The sequence below is a fragment of the Trichoplusia ni genome, chromosome 26 (genome assembly GCF_003590095.1).
Source record: "Trichoplusia ni isolate ovarian cell line Hi5 chromosome 26, tn1, whole genome shotgun sequence".
Lineage (NCBI taxonomy): Eukaryota > Metazoa > Arthropoda > Insecta > Lepidoptera > Noctuidae > Trichoplusia > Trichoplusia ni.
Genome location: NC_039503.1, coordinates 3,072,512 through 3,088,163, shown reverse-complemented (window position 1 = coordinate 3,088,163; position 15,652 = coordinate 3,072,512). Strand labels below are relative to the sequence as shown.

General features: G+C 37.7%; 1 protein-coding gene across 1 annotated transcript; it reads left to right on the top strand.

The window, feature by feature from the left end:
• Positions 1-3,986: 3,986 nt before the first annotated feature.
• Positions 3,987-14,926, top strand: LOC113505717 (serine protease snake-like). The gene is made up of 10 exons (XM_026888525.1): positions 3,987-4,093; positions 5,535-5,632; positions 6,177-6,268; positions 7,098-7,155; positions 9,681-9,839; positions 11,277-11,386; positions 12,087-12,239; positions 12,733-12,856; positions 13,723-13,854; positions 14,721-14,926. Exons 1-10 carry the CDS (start codon positions 4,036-4,038, stop codon positions 14,889-14,891), a joined length of 1,155 nt encoding a protein of 384 aa, XP_026744326.1. The 5' UTR covers positions 3,987-4,035; the 3' UTR covers positions 14,892-14,926.
• The last annotated feature ends 726 nt before the right edge of the window (positions 14,927-15,652 follow it).

The following is a 15,652-nucleotide window of genomic DNA, read 5'->3' as shown; positions in this document are numbered from 1 at the left end:
TGCAGTTGGTGTATTTCGATATGGTATATTATAAAACGCAAACGCCCTGTAATTGATTAGTATAATTAACACTAAGGAAAATTCATTATTTGTTATAAGGATAAATATAATAAGTTTATTTTATTTTATAATTATGTTGTATTTAGTCATACAGGCCAGTCGTGTAATAAACTACACGACAGGCCTGTTGGTCTAGTGGTTAATGACCCTGACTGCTATACCGGAGGTCGTGGGTTCGATTCCCACCCATGTCAGTGCGATGAGCACGATCATTTGTTCTGTGTCTGTGTATTTAGAAACTAGCTGTTGCCCGCGACTTCGTCCGCGTGGGTAGAAGATATAAGTTATGATTTATACCTGCATTATTTTTTTCACATTTTTTATTGTATCTTCGCTCCTATTAGTCGCAGCGTGATGGTTTATAGCCTAAAGCCTTCCTCGATGAATGGTCTATTCAACACAAAAAGAATTTTTCAATTTGGACCAGTAGTTCCTGAGATTAGCGCGTTCAAACAAACAAACAAACAAACTCTTCAGCTTTATATATTAGTATAGTATAGATATAGATATATAAGTATGTTTATCAGTTGTCTAGTACTCATAACATAGTTTGAGACAAGATGACGTTGTGTAAGACTACCTAACCTGCCTAAAGTTCACGAGCTACAGACAATCAAACGAGAGGTATTTAATCAAAAGTGGGAAATTTACAGTTCAGTATTATTATTCTTAATTACAAATATTACTAACTAAAGATAGGTGTTGGAGAAACCCAGACACTCATAAAAGTTGCTAGTGACACACTAAACATTTTCCTCAAATGGATTATCACAAATTTCAGAACAAGTCATCTTTGCTCGCATTTATGTACGCCACTCGACCTCCGTGGTCGAGTTGCGTACGCACCGATTTCAAGCTGTCGCTAGCTCTGAGGTCCCGGGTTCGATCCCCGGTCGTGTCAATGTATTGACATTCCTACATTGTCTCGGGTCTGGGTGTTTGTGGTACCTTCGTTGTGTCTGAACTCCATAACACAAGTGCTTTAGCAACTTACTTTGGGTTCAGAAAAATGTATGTGATGTTGTCCGAATTTATTTATTTCCATGTGTGGGTAACCCTTGTGAATACACAGTGACGTTATGTACTAACACGGCTTTCATTTGTGTTTCACTGTCACACTAATTAAAGCTTCCATAATCCATACTTCTATATCTAAACTAATATATAAAGCTGAAGAGTTTGTTTGTTTGTACGCACTAATCTCAGGAACTACTGGTTCAAATTTGATAAATTATTTTTGTGTTGAATAGACCATTCATCGAGAAAGGTTATAAGGCTATATACCATCACGCTGCGACTAATAGGAGCAAAGATACAATGGAAAATGTGGACAAAAAACAGGGCAGGTATAAATCATAACTTATATCTCTGACCACGCGGACGAAGTCGCGGGCGACAGCTATTAAACAATATTTGTGAATCGCACGCACACATAGCGCCGCGCGTACATATTAAGTTGTGTTGTTTATAACAATTGTGACGACATTTTTAATTGGTATTCTTAGTAAGTTTTAATGGTTATTCCTTATGTTTTACGCATAAGATACCATCTGTTGTCTTTGTGGAGGCGAACTAGGTACTGCATGAATAGTGCGTCGTATAAAATAAATAAATAAATGCGGACAACATCACATACATTGCTCTGAACCCAAAGTAAGTTGCTAAAGCACTTGTGTTATGGAATTCAGATACAACGAAGGTACCACACCCAGACCCGAGACAATGTAGAAATGTGAATTTTTACATTGACCCGGCCGGGGATCGAACCCGGGACCTCAGAGCTAGCGACACCTTGAAACCGGTGCGTACGCCACTCGACCACGGAGGTCGTCAACATAAGTCAATAGGAATTGTTATTTTATTGAAAAATATGTACTTCAAATAGTTAAAAAACGGTTAAGTGCAAGTTTGACTTTTCGTACAGAGACTCTTGTGCAAATGCATCGATAAGAAATTTCATTCGGGGGATTTCACAAACATTTAAGTCACATGCACAAACACACCCAGACTCAGAACAAGCATTCGTGGATCACACAAATGTTTGTCCTATGTGGGGATCGAAACTAGGACACATCGCGAACTGTGGGTTTGGCGTGACGGGCCCGTGGACCCCAACCGTCCTAAATTATAAGTTAACGCGGTTAGGTCGTGATTAAGGACTACGATTGTATCCGAAACTGGCCGGGCGATCCCGATTCACACTCGTGAGTAAAGCGTTGATTTGTTTAATGAATTCTTTACTTATTTTATTTGTATACCTTCAAAATAAATATTATGATTATGTCTTGATTAATTACACAAACATCAATTTACAGTTTCAATAAACAATAATAAAAATACAATATACACAAACATTCCACAACAATTTGAATCATTTAAGAGTGTCATTTTAATGCACCTGTCTTCATCTTCCCTATTCCCTTGCTATGTTGTACCCAGCTCCCAGCCTCCCCGACAGCTGAGCCCCAGTATTCCAGCGCGACTGTCTCTCTGACCTCCACAGTTACTGTGGCACAGTATCACATAGTGAGACTGCGCGACACAACTGTAAAGACATAACGACTGACAAATACCAACGTATGATAGTCGGGCGTAAAGGGCGGCGTGACTGGTAATGATCACCCATCTATGAATCAACCGCAGCAAGAGCCTCATCCTTACAATAATTCTAGACAGGAAAAGTATAAGAATTGATTTTTAGATTTTACAAGCCGTGATTCTAATAATAAGACCCCGCTTTTTATCTGTCTATCTCAAACCTGTATCTCATAAACCTTGAAAAATGGACCGATAGATTTTTCACAGGTGATGTCTGTTGCAGCTAAAACAACAAATAATGAAATTGGAAGTTAAGCATCGTTTGTTAGGGTTATAAATTGGATGTGTGGTCAATTTTGTTCTTTTTTGCAATTTTATTGTTCGTTAACCAATTCCTCATCTTTTTTCCTTGTAGATTTTTTTTTTACAATTATTTAAGTTTGTGTAAAACCCGTTACGTATATTCACGATTAGCTGTTGCCCGCGGCTTCGTCCCCGTGGGTAGAAGATATAAGTTATGATTTAGGTATACCTGCCCGGTTTTTTTCACATTTTCCATTGTATCTTAGCTCCTATTAGTCGCATCGTGATGGTTTATAGTCTAAAGCCTTCCTTGATGACTGGTCTCTTCAACACAAAAAGAATTTTTCAATTTGGACCAGTAGTTCCTGAGATTAGCGCGTTCAAAAAAACAAACAAACAAACAAACTCTTCAGCTTAATATATTAGTATATAGATAACTGACGTTTTTGTTTTTAATTTTCTTATCCATCAAAAATACGTTTTTTTTTATTATTTTAGTGACATTTTATATTCAGTGCATATCAATAAATTATTCGGTAAAACCCGGGTAAGTTATAGTTGTGTTTATGCTTACACAACGCGGGGATCAAACCCGCGACACGTCGCGCTCAGTGGGTTTAACTTGATAACCTCAACCACTATTAACAATCTTAACATTTTTCTATTTGATACTTGTTTTGCTAATTTACGCTGTTTTTGTAGACATTAATTATAATGTAAAATTATACTATAATATTTTATTTTGAAAAGAGTAACTTATGGAGTTTCTTGCCGGTTCTTCTCCATAAGAATGACACTTTGGAACCGTGCAACTAGAGTCAGTAATGTAACGTTTTAAAAGTGCCTGAGATACGGCCTATTTGAAATAAAAACTTTTGATTTTGATTTTGACTAAGCTACCCGTGCAGTCAATTTTGAAACCATGACTAATCAATCCTTGTCTATATGCGGAGAGGTTTTACCCAACTGCCATTACCAGGCTGTTTACCCCGGCTATATAACAAACCAGCATCTCAGTCATAAGGGCCTATAGTCCCACTTATAATGACCCTGAAGATCTTGTCATTAGTAGTCCGTCTGCTAAGACGGGAGGTTGTGCAATAACATTTTAGTAATAGTATTTTAATTAACACAATGTTTAAATTAGTTTTATTGTGTATCGTGATGGTGTTAAGTGACGCTGCACATGAAGGTAGACTTTTTTGTAATTCCCACGTTTTTATACACTCACTTTCTTGTTTGTTTGTCGTTCCGGTTGGATGTTTGTAACTCAATTTTGAGGCACTTCCCGATAAGCTAGCAGGCTGAAATTTTCAGGGTAGCTTCAAACTCGATGACAATTCAATTTATGACTATACTAGCTGTTGCCCGCGACTTCGTCCCCGTGGGTAGAAGAGTTATGATTTAGATATACCTGCCCGGTTTTTTTCACATTTTCCATTGTATCTTAGCTCCTATTAGTCGCAGCGTGACGGTTTATAGCCTAAAGCCTTCCTCGATGAATGGTCTATTCAACACAAAAATATTTTTTCAATTTGGACCAGTAGTTCCTGAGATTAGCGCGTTCAAACAAACAAACACACTCTTCAGCTTTATATATTAGTATAGATTAGTATAGATAAATGGCTGGAACGATTTTGATGAAATTTGATTGAAGTGACAATTAAAACCGTGGGTATTTAGATTTTTTAAATCTATTATTTATGTACGATGAAAATGAGTCGCGTGAACACTAGAGCTGTGCTGACTGAAGCTAGTTAAATGAAGCGATTCTATTGGTTCTTTACATACACATCCCTCGCTAAGCATTCTCCCACATCTCTAGTAGAATTATTCCTTGTAGCGCGGGGGGTTTTCACAAACATTCAATTCACATACACAAAGACATCCAGACTCATGACAAATTAATTTAAAGAATAGGATTTAACATAAGCATTTTTTCGAGAAAAACGAAATTAATGCAAGCGAAAACATGTGCAAAAACGAGTTTATATTAAAATTTCCTTTTATTTTTATTTGTAGGCACAAAGTCATGCCTTAAAACCCGTTTTTTAAAAACTCGTTGTTTTACTTCCGATGCGGTTTTTCAAAACAAGTGTATTCAAACAGGTTTTTAATATTATTGTTTTGTGATTGCAAGATATTGCTATGTTTTTCCTTATATCGTCAGATTGTGATAAAATTAAGTTTATTTATGAGACGTGACTACATGAGCCTGTGGCAGCAAAATTCTGGACAGTTTTTGACATACGTATTTGTCAAAATTGCGGTAAAATAGAACCCTATGATCAAGACCAGTCAACAAGATTTATCTGATGTACTCTAATAGCAAGCTTTTTCTTTAGACTATTAGTCCTTTATTTGTCCTTTAGTCTGCAGGAAAAGCTCTTTTTAAACGTCTTTTGCTTTATGGCATTGAATCCTTGTGCCATTCAAGTCACGTGCACAAAGACACCCGGACTCAGGACAAGCTTTCGTGGATCACACAAATGCTTGTCCTACGCGGGGATCAAACACGTCACGTACAATGTGTTTGGCGTGGTGACCTGAACCACTCGGCTATCCGTCCGGTCTATTTGTCACAAGTAGAATTCACACTTGTCCAGCTTTTTATTATTTGTTTTTTCCCATAGGTGAACTTTGCACGAAAGACGGCAAGGTTGGGAAGTGCACAATACTGCAGTCATGTCGTACGGCGATAGATGATATTAAAAATAGAAAACATCCACAGGTAAGATTGGTTACCATTAGGTATGTGACTTTTTTATCGCCTTAGTAAATATAAATTACTAGCTGTTGCCCGCGACTTCGTCCCCGTGGGTAGAAAATATAAGTGACGATTTATACCTGCCCTGTTTTTTTTTCACATTTTCCATTGTATCTTCTCTCCTATTAGTCGCAGCGTGATGGTTTATAGCCTAAAGCCTTCATCGATGAATGGTCTATTCAACACAAAAAGAATTTTTCAATTTGGTCCAGTAGTTCCTGAGATTAGCGCGTTCAAAAACAAACAAACAAACAAACTCTTCAGCTTTATATATTAGTATAGATTCGCCCTCTACAAACAGTTAGTTACCAACCACTAAAAGAACAGGCTGGCATCCATATTTTATCATCATCAGTCCATCCCAATCCACTCCTGGACATAGGCCTCTTACATCGCTCTCTCATAGACATAGCTCCCTTCTCCAAGACCTACTCTCCGAATATCGACATTCGTTTTTAAATCCATTTTAAACTGCCTTTTATATAAAAGCTTACGATTTCTTTTACAGATATGTTCTTTCGATCTTGCGAATCCAATAGTGTGTTGTATTGATGACGTGGTGGCATCACTGCCTACCCCCCACGCAACTACCCCTGAAAGGTAAGCTACAGTCACTACCCAAGTCTGTTTCTTTTTCTCGTATGGTAGATGTACAACCAGGTATCAGATTTTATGGAATCCTTAGGCTAATGCTATTTGAATGTACTGGATAGCCGAATGGTACAGGTCATCTCGCCAAACCCTGACACTCGATCAGCCAGCAGGCCAAGAAGGAGACGGGCGCGTCGTCCTGCGCACCCGTTTTTATGAGGAGTGAGGGGTGGGCTTTTTACACCCATCCCTTGAGAAGGAGTCCAAAGGACTAGAGCCAGCCAGAGTCGCGCAGAGTATGGGCGAGCGATCCCGTGACTCTGGCTAAAGCAGTAGAAGGGGCCCGGGGTGTTTTTAGTCGGTGGAAGTCCGACATATCCCCACGCCGTGCCCTCGACGTGGGTTGAAGACATTAGCGTTTCACCCCGGAAAAAAAAAAAAAAAAGGTCATCTCGCCAAACCTAATTTGCGCGGTGTGTGTCGGGTTCGATTCGTCTGGATGTCTTGTGTATGTGACTTGAATGTTTGTTAAACCCCATACGATACATAAAAGGTTTTTCATGCAAGGATGAAACTCCTTAATATCCTGAAATAAGATGTTTTTATTTATCGAAATTAAAAAAAGACTACGTTCTACAGCAATTAACGACAACCACTCGGGCTATTATCTATCTTTGCGCCAAATATCATTCAAATCCGTTTACTAGTTTTTGCTGTAAAGAGTAACACAAATCCATACATAGTGACAAACTACTATTTTAATATTAGTATGATTACCTTACATTGCGTAACCTTGATATATTTTCATAAGTTGCAATCATTTTTATTTCTTTCACAGTCCAGCGTCACAACCTGCTTCTGACCCTAAGCCTGAGCATGAGATCGGAGACTCTAAGGTAAAAGCACCTATTACGGAGGTATTTCGCAGCATTTGAAAGTAAGAAACAAAAATAAGCATTTGTAGGTATTTCTAAAGGTGGAAAAAAATTCTAACGTTAAAAGTGGAATTTATATTTTGTATTGCCGTTGAGACTATGATTCTGTTGATGATATTTATTATTTAAAAAAAATATTTAAATCGTCTGGTCGATTTTCCCTAATACGGAGGTACAATTTTGCTCTGATCCTATTACTGCGGTAGACGGCTCCTAATACGGAGGGTCAGAACTTACATTCATTAAAGTTCCGTACAAATAATATTTATTTAATAATATTAATGTGTTAGTAAAAGATTTTCCTTTATTGAAAATTGATTTTATTAAATTGCGTAATCAAATTAATGGTGAATGAATTATTTCCATTATGAGTAACTCTGACAATGACATCTAATATGTATGGGACCCAAATACGGCTAGGCCTATAATAATTAAGGACATCCCTCTATAGAGCTACTGTTGTTGAGATCGCGTTCTGTAGTAAGTATATTTTCATAGTAATTTTGACCTTGATAAGTAGCAGTAAATTACTAACAGTCAGTACAACAACGAAAATCTTGCAAAAATAAAAAAGCGATCGTGACAATGCGACAGAAAGTTAATTGAGAGCTTCAGCATACACAACATTGTTAGTGAGCTCGTCCGGAATATGAACATGAAGATATCTTGGAATGCTCACACGGGAAAGAGCTACGTAAAGTTGCCCGTCTAAAAACAAGATCTACGCCAGCAACTCCTAGGGCCTACCTTGGGCCTTATTAGAAACTGTATTCCCTTAAATTCAAATGGAAAATTGTTAAGAATCAATAGTATTCGAGGGATTAAATCACTTTCCCCGGCACCCACAGTTCTACGGAACAACGTCTATGGATAAAACTGAAAAATAAGGTATAATTATACCAAGTTTCATCGAAATCGAACAATTATTTTTCTCGTGATGCCTGAACATACTGACAGACAAAATAAATTTTAATCACATATTTGGGTTTGGTCACTCGCTGCTGTTTATTTTTTCAATATTTTCAGTGTACAGAATTGACCCTTCTACAGATTTATTAAATTTATAGATAAATGAAAAGAACCGTAATAGGAGATCTTAGAACCCTACACGGAGTTACCTGGAAATAATTACCGCCGTAATAGGAAAACTACTCATGTTTTCGATAATCCTAATTCTGACCCATAAATATTTCGATAAAAAAAGAGTAAAAATGCCTAATCAAACATTAACAGTTTGTTGGCTCAGATTTGTAAAACTCAAGTCAAAATTTATACAAAATAAATGTTTTGTGATAAATCAAAATACACCTTCCCATTTTTGCCTCTTCTAAGAAACTAACATTTTTTACTCGACAGTTTTCATATTTAACTAGATTTCCAATTAAGAACAGATACCACAGAATATGGTTTTTAAGTTATGTGATTAATAATTATTTCAACTAAATTTGAAACTAATTGAATAAGCAAATCAATTGAAAGTTATAAACAATTAAAAATGACCAGTACTTTTCCTATTTCGGAGTCATACCACCGTATTAGGATTAATTATCAAAATTTGTATCGTATTACGGTGGTATTTTATTTTTAAATTTTTTGGTAAAAAATGACTTACAAATATAAAATAAGCTATTTAAATAGTGAGTGTAATAATAAGAAAATGCTATAAATAACAAAAGAACAAACTCGAACGACATCTTAATACGAAAAACTTAGTTTCTAAATATTTGTGTACTTACTTTTGTTGTTCCGCGTTTGTATGGAAACACCTCTCACGTCGATTACATTACAGAGACTGATTGATTTTGTTGTGTTGTCTATGTGCTATAATTGCAAATGTCAGTTAAGTCATTAAGTAAAAGATTTAGAATAAATAGTTCCGGTTTTGGTCCATCTACACTGAATAAAACGGGAATAAAACGCGAAAATAGAAATACCACCGTAATAGGAAGCGATTTTGACTACCGCCGTATTAGGAGCGTTTACCTTAATGGAGGGTGTGAGCCAATCCCTCATTATTTGACCACTAATAAGACTGGCCAGAAGGCATTTGACAGTAAGTGTGTATTACATTTTCTTAAAACGACTACCGTATTTATGAATTTGATCCTTGGGTGTTTTAGAAAATTCTAGTCACATGCACAAAGACACCCAGACTCAGGACAAGCATACGTGAATCACACAAATGCTTTTCTAATGTAGGGATCGACTATGCGACACGTCGTCCTCAGTGGTTCGCGAGGTGACCTCAACCACTCTGCTATCCGTGGCGTCATTGACACATTGACTGGACTGTTGGTCTGCTGGTCAGTGTCCATTTCTTCTTTGGACTATCGTCTAACCATGAAATCTGGGGATCATGAAAAATGATGAAAACCAATTCGTTTTCTGGTAAATTTGTTTTAGAGCCTCCTATTTGTACGGAACCCCTTGTATCGCGAGTCTTACTAGCACTCAACTGGTTTCTCACATCACTCTTCCTGATATAACTTCCAGAATGCATCGAATACCAGGAGAAGTACGTGTTCCCATGTGATCGAGGAGTGGACCTGCTGGGAGGCCTCAGCAGGAGAATTTACTGTCATCATAGCGCTGAAGAACTCATCGTGAGAGGTACTGAGGCCTTTCAGCACCAGTTTCCGCATATGGTAAGCTACTTGTCACATAAAAACGATAATAGTTCCTGTATTAAAGAAATTCAATCCTTATGTCGTGGGATTTATTTATTGAATAGAATAGAACGGTAAAAACCAATTACACTGCTCATATACACATAAAACATAACTTATCAACATCAGTAACTTATATCTAATCGGTACAACATACGAAATTTTAATATCAATTGAAGATACAAGGAAATACAAGAAAAAAATAAAATAATATCATTGAAATGAAACGACTTTTACGGATTTTATCGCGGTTTAATTTTAGATTTTAGTTCCCGACGTTTCGACACCTTTGCAGGTATCATGGTCACGGGCAGACTGAGATGGTGTTCGTCTTGACAGAAGATGTTGCTCGTTCTACCTTCATATTTTTAATTAATTATTTATGGTCCGACCTACGCAGTATGAGCTCACTGCGTCTTGATGTCTTGCAGCGCTGCTCTTGGGTTTAGCCTTGAGTTTTTGTATTATTGGGTCCTAAGTAGGTGATATCTTCCAGCCATCTTCTCTATTGAAATTAGGGTGTTTTTTAATCTCAATAGCCTCACGAAACATCCTTGGTAGGAATTTGGATTCTTTAGCGAGGATCTATGGTTGATCAAATCTAATATAATGGCTGGAGCCTTCAGCATGTTCGGCGACTGCAGACTTCGTTGAGCGGCGGTGTTTGACGTCAGCTATGTGTTCTTTTACGCGGGTCCCTATGCTTCGTTTTAATTAAACCGCGATAAAATCCGTAAAAGTCGTTTCATTTCAATATCTAACATTCGCGTAAACCTTAGAAAAATAATATCAGATAACACAAATTTACAAAAAAAAAAAAAAAAACAATAATAATGAGAATTATAGTACACAGCACTCATACATCCCGCGCACAGAACCTCAAGCATTCTGACAAAAACAATCCTCGGCCACTCGCAAACACGTCACACTTTGGTTTGGAATGAAGGGATGTTGCTCAAACATTCAAGTCAAATGCACAACGATACTCAGACTCAGAACAAACATTCGTTGATCAAGCTAATTTTTGTTCTATGCGAGGATCAAACCTGTGACACGTTGCGCACAGTAGCTTTTACTCGTTAACCTTATACCACTCAGCTGTTAAGAAAAGGAACAAATCAAATTGAATTTTAACTAATCTCATCCTCCATCTTTATTTTTAGTATTTGTTATTATTGTAGGAACAGAAATAACTGTGAAATTTCAATATTTCAACTATCTACCTATTTATTATCTTTGCGTGGGGATGGACATCTGACTCACGGATAGGCTGCCTGCGGTGCTTCAACAATAGGCTTTTAATTTAATCCTTTGGAAATACCGAAAATTTTTCCGAAGACCGTCATTTACTTACCCCATTCAGAAATCCGTAGAACATTACACACTTGTAATTTACCAAATCCATTTGCCTTCCAGGTTCTAATCGGATTCGGTCCCATAGATAATATCCAGTGGCTGTGTGGTGGAGCTATCATCAGTGAACAATATATCCTCACAGCAGCTCATTGTACTTTGGCCAGAGACCTGTAAGCAATTAACTATCATCATTATTTTTATAGTAACTATCGTGAGACTGATTCATTATTAAATGATGTAACGGTTTACTCACGCGTATGTATCGGGGTAGCCCGACTAGTTTCGGACCCAACCGGAGTCCTTAATCATGAGCTGCCGTCTGCTCAGTTAAAAATATCATAAATTTTAGCCAGAAAAATTATAACTATAAAAGCATCAACGCTGAAAACTAAGTACGGTATTGTCATTTTTGGAAAAGTTCAATTTTGAGAGATCAAATCAGAGTAAGCGCTTATGTTTGCGTTTTTTGATCATCAAAATTATTTCGCAATAATCCAACCCGAAAGTTTTTGGTGTCAAAATATTTGTGAAAAATGAAAATCTCCCGCACTAAGGAATTTAATCCTTGTATCGTTGAGGATTTCGCCAACGCTTACTAATCCACCGGCAAAATAGCATTTTTTTTAAATAAACCTTCCATCCATTCAAGTCACATGCGCAAAGACAGACTCAGGACAAGCTATCATGGATCACATGAATGTCTATCCCACGCGAGATGAAACCCAACACACGTCGCGCCCTTAGGAGACCCTAGGCGTGATAACATTATCCACTCTCCTATCTGTGCAAGCAAGAGGCTGAAAGATACAAGACTTATATTATATCAATCTCTCACCACCTGAATTCCCTGATAAGTTTTGTTATTTTCAGGGGACCAGCATCATATGTGCTTGTAGGTGCTCATAGAAAATCGGATGCTGTTGACAGGAGCAAGGTTTACAAGATCAAGCAATTTATACGACACCCGGAGTACAACCCGCCGAGGAAGTATAACGACATCGCTCTGTTGGAGACGGAAAAGACGTAACAAAACTACTCCTAAGTTCACAACTGTTTAAACCAGTTTTCATTTTGTTTTACAACTTTCACACAACGCTATCTAGTCTCAAACTAAGCAAAACTTGTATGATGGTTACTAGACAACATCCTTGGCTTTTTTCCAACTATGTTGGGGTCGGCTTCTAGTCTAACTGGATGAAATTGAGTACCAGTAGTGTGTAGAATACAAGGAGCGACTGCCTATCTGACTTCCTCAACGTGGGCAACACGATATCCCTTAGTTAGACTAGTTGTCAGACTTTCTAGCTTCTATCTACCCGTAAACTATCTAAGATGCATAAATAACAGCGTGGGCCCACAATTTAACGTGCCTCTTGAAACACGCAGTAACTCCTTATAACATAAATGGTTACCCATCCACAGACAAACATATGATCGATCAACTCTTGCGGTTATAACTTAGCCACGAGCTTCTCCGTCAATCAATCCTTAATTTCATGTCATTACTTTCTCTCAGCATCAATCTGGACCAGTTTGTGGTGCCGGCGTGTCTCCACTTGGGTGAGGATATCAATGATGACACAGTCATCGCGACAGGCTGGGGACTCAGGGAGCCGGATAGCACGGACAACTTGCAGAAGGTAGAAAATAGGGTTCTGTATAAATGGGCTGAAAAATAAATAATTTGTTTAGGTTACAAATAAGTTTGTAATACGCACAAATGCATGACCTTACTTTCCTTGTTTGTTTTGTTTCTTTGTCGTTTGGGTTGGATTTTTGTAACAAAATTTTGAGTCTGAAAATTTCAGGGTAACTTCCAACCCGATGACAATGCAATGTACAAGTATAAAAAAGGCTGGAATGATTTTTATAATTTGAATGGAGTGACAATTAAAAGCGTTGGTATTCAGATTTTTTAAAACTATTTTAGTACTTCTTTCAATTACTGCAGCAGAAATTATGTGTGAAATTTCAACTGTCGAGCTATTACAGTTCATAAGGTACCGCCGGGTCACGGACTTAACGACAGGCAGAAGGACGGCCAGCGGAGCCTCAATGGAGGTTTTGTTTTCAAATTTTAGCTTTGGAACCCTTACACTTAACTGCAGCGTTAAGTTTAACATGTATTTTGGAAAACACGTTGACATTTCAACACTCAAAATTTAATTATTTCCTATCTGCTTATCCGGAAAAGAAATGACTAAACAAACGGGGATCGCGGACTCTTTTGAAGGCCAGACAATTACGGGTTAACCACATTTTTTTAAGCATCATCATGATCATAAGCCCACATGCGTCCACTTCTGGACATTATCTAGGACTTTGGAACCGCGCAACTGGTCATTATTGTAAGGTTTTGAAAGTGCCTGGAAAACAGTCGACTAGAAAGAAAAACATTTGATTTTTTGCTTTAGGCCTCCCAAATTACTCGAAATAGAAGTCTATCCTTGACTGCAACATTGCATTTTCTCAAAGCTTTAACCATATTATTAACTGTTTCTTTCAGACATATCTTAAGAAATTCACTGCAGAGCAATGTAATGACACCTATACACCTTGGCGCCTTCTGCCCAAATACTTTGACCCGAGGACACAGCTGTGTTATGCAGACAAAACCTCGAAAAATAATACTTGTATGGTATGTAGCTTATTAATAACTTCACTAGCTGTTGCTCCCCTTAAAATTCTTTTTACTTGTTAAAAAGTAGACTATGTCCTTCCTCAGGTATTTGACCATTTGTGACTTCAATTTCATTACAATCGGACAGATTGACAGACGGAGATACTTTTGCATTTATAAAATTAGTATGGATAGTGTGATTAACACGACTATCTGCACGCATAGAAAAGTGGTTGAGGATACCACGCCAGATCAACTGTGCACGACGTGTCGTGGGTTCGATCCTGCATGTGAATTTCATGTTTTTGAAATACATCAAAGCATTGGAGTTTTACAAGGAGCGACTGCCTATCTGACCTCCTCAACCCAGTTACCTGAGCAATACGATACCTCTTAGTTAGACTGGTTGTCAGGCTGCCAAAGAGGTGCTAATGACAGCTGGGACACACAATACCATGCCTTTCGATACACGGAGGAAGTCCTTATGAGAAAGACGGTCAACAACAGACCGTTTCAAGCTTAGCTTAACCTATAACCAAACAACTTGTGCAGTTGTAGTTTAGCCAAAAGCTCCTCTTAAAGAATCAAAAACACCTCATATCTCAATGAGAAAGCATCTCAGATGCACCCACTAAGTATATTAATTTCCATTATTTGACTGCACGGATAGCCGAGTGGTTGAGGTCAACACGCCAAAACCACTGTACGCGTCGTGTCGCGGGTTCGATCCTCGCGTAGGACAAGTAAGTGTGATCGACAAATGCTTGTACTGAGTCTGGGTGTCTTTGTGCATGTGATTTGTATGTTTGTAAAACCCCCCGCGACACAACGATTAAATTCATTTGTGCGGGAGTCGTTTTCAAAAAAAAAATGTTTTTTCCCAGGGTGACAGCGGAGGCCCGATCCAGATTAAGAACAAAAACGTCCATTGTATGTACACCATCATCGGAGTGTCATCATTCGGGAAACCCTGTAGATTTGTCGAGGAGCCTGCCGTCTACACCAGAGTGTCTGCATATGTATCCTGGATCGAAAATATCGTTTGGCCTAACTAAAGTCACATTTAAATAATAAATACTAGCTTTTGATAGTAACTGTCATAAAATGAGAATATTAAATGATGTAAAAGTTTTCACGCGTCTGCTCATGATTAAGGACTCCGGTTGGGTCCGAAACTAGTGGGGCAATCCCGATAAATACGCGTGAGTAAACCGTTACATCTTTTAATAATAAATACTAGCTGTACAGAGCTATTAAACGGGAAACCTACATGAAATATATTTTTTTAGAAAGACACCGCCTTCAAAAAACAAACTGAAAAGAATAAAATGATCTTTATTGTGCACCTCTATTTCAATTTTGAATTAGCAAAATCATGTATTAACAAATCTATACTAATATCTATACTAATATATAAAGCTGAAGAGTTTCTTTGTTTGTTTGAACGCGCTAATCTCAGGAACTACTGGTAAAAATTGAAAAATTCTTTTTGTGTTGAATAGACCATTCATCGAGGAAGGCTTTAGGCTATAAACCATCACGCTGCGACTAATAGGAGAGAAGATACAATGGAAAATGTGAAAAAAACAGGGCATGTATAAATCATAACTTATATCTTCTACCTACCAGGACGAAGTCGCGGGCAACAGCTAGTAAGAATATAAAATAATATTTTTTTACGTGTACGTATTACTTGTCTTATACTCAATGAAGTCGTTGCTAAACCAATTTTCATGAACAGCAGAACGCTGGTTTATAATATTATACTAGCAGACAAGGCAAACGGTTTGCCGAGTTGTAAAACTAGCAAAAAAAA

Excerpts from the sequence above, each read along its gene's own strand:
- LOC113505717 (XM_026888525.1), top strand. The coding sequence starts at position 4,036 with ATGTTTAAATTAGTTTTATTGTGTATCGTGATGGTGTTAAGTGACGCT. Across the intron at positions 11,387-12,086 it reads TGTACTTTGGCCAGAGACCT|GGGACCAGCATCATATGTGC; the intron begins GTAAGCAATTAA and ends TGTTATTTTCAG. Across the intron at positions 12,240-12,732 it reads CTGTTGGAGACGGAAAAGAC|CATCAATCTGGACCAGTTTG; the intron begins GTAACAAAACTA and ends ACTTTCTCTCAG.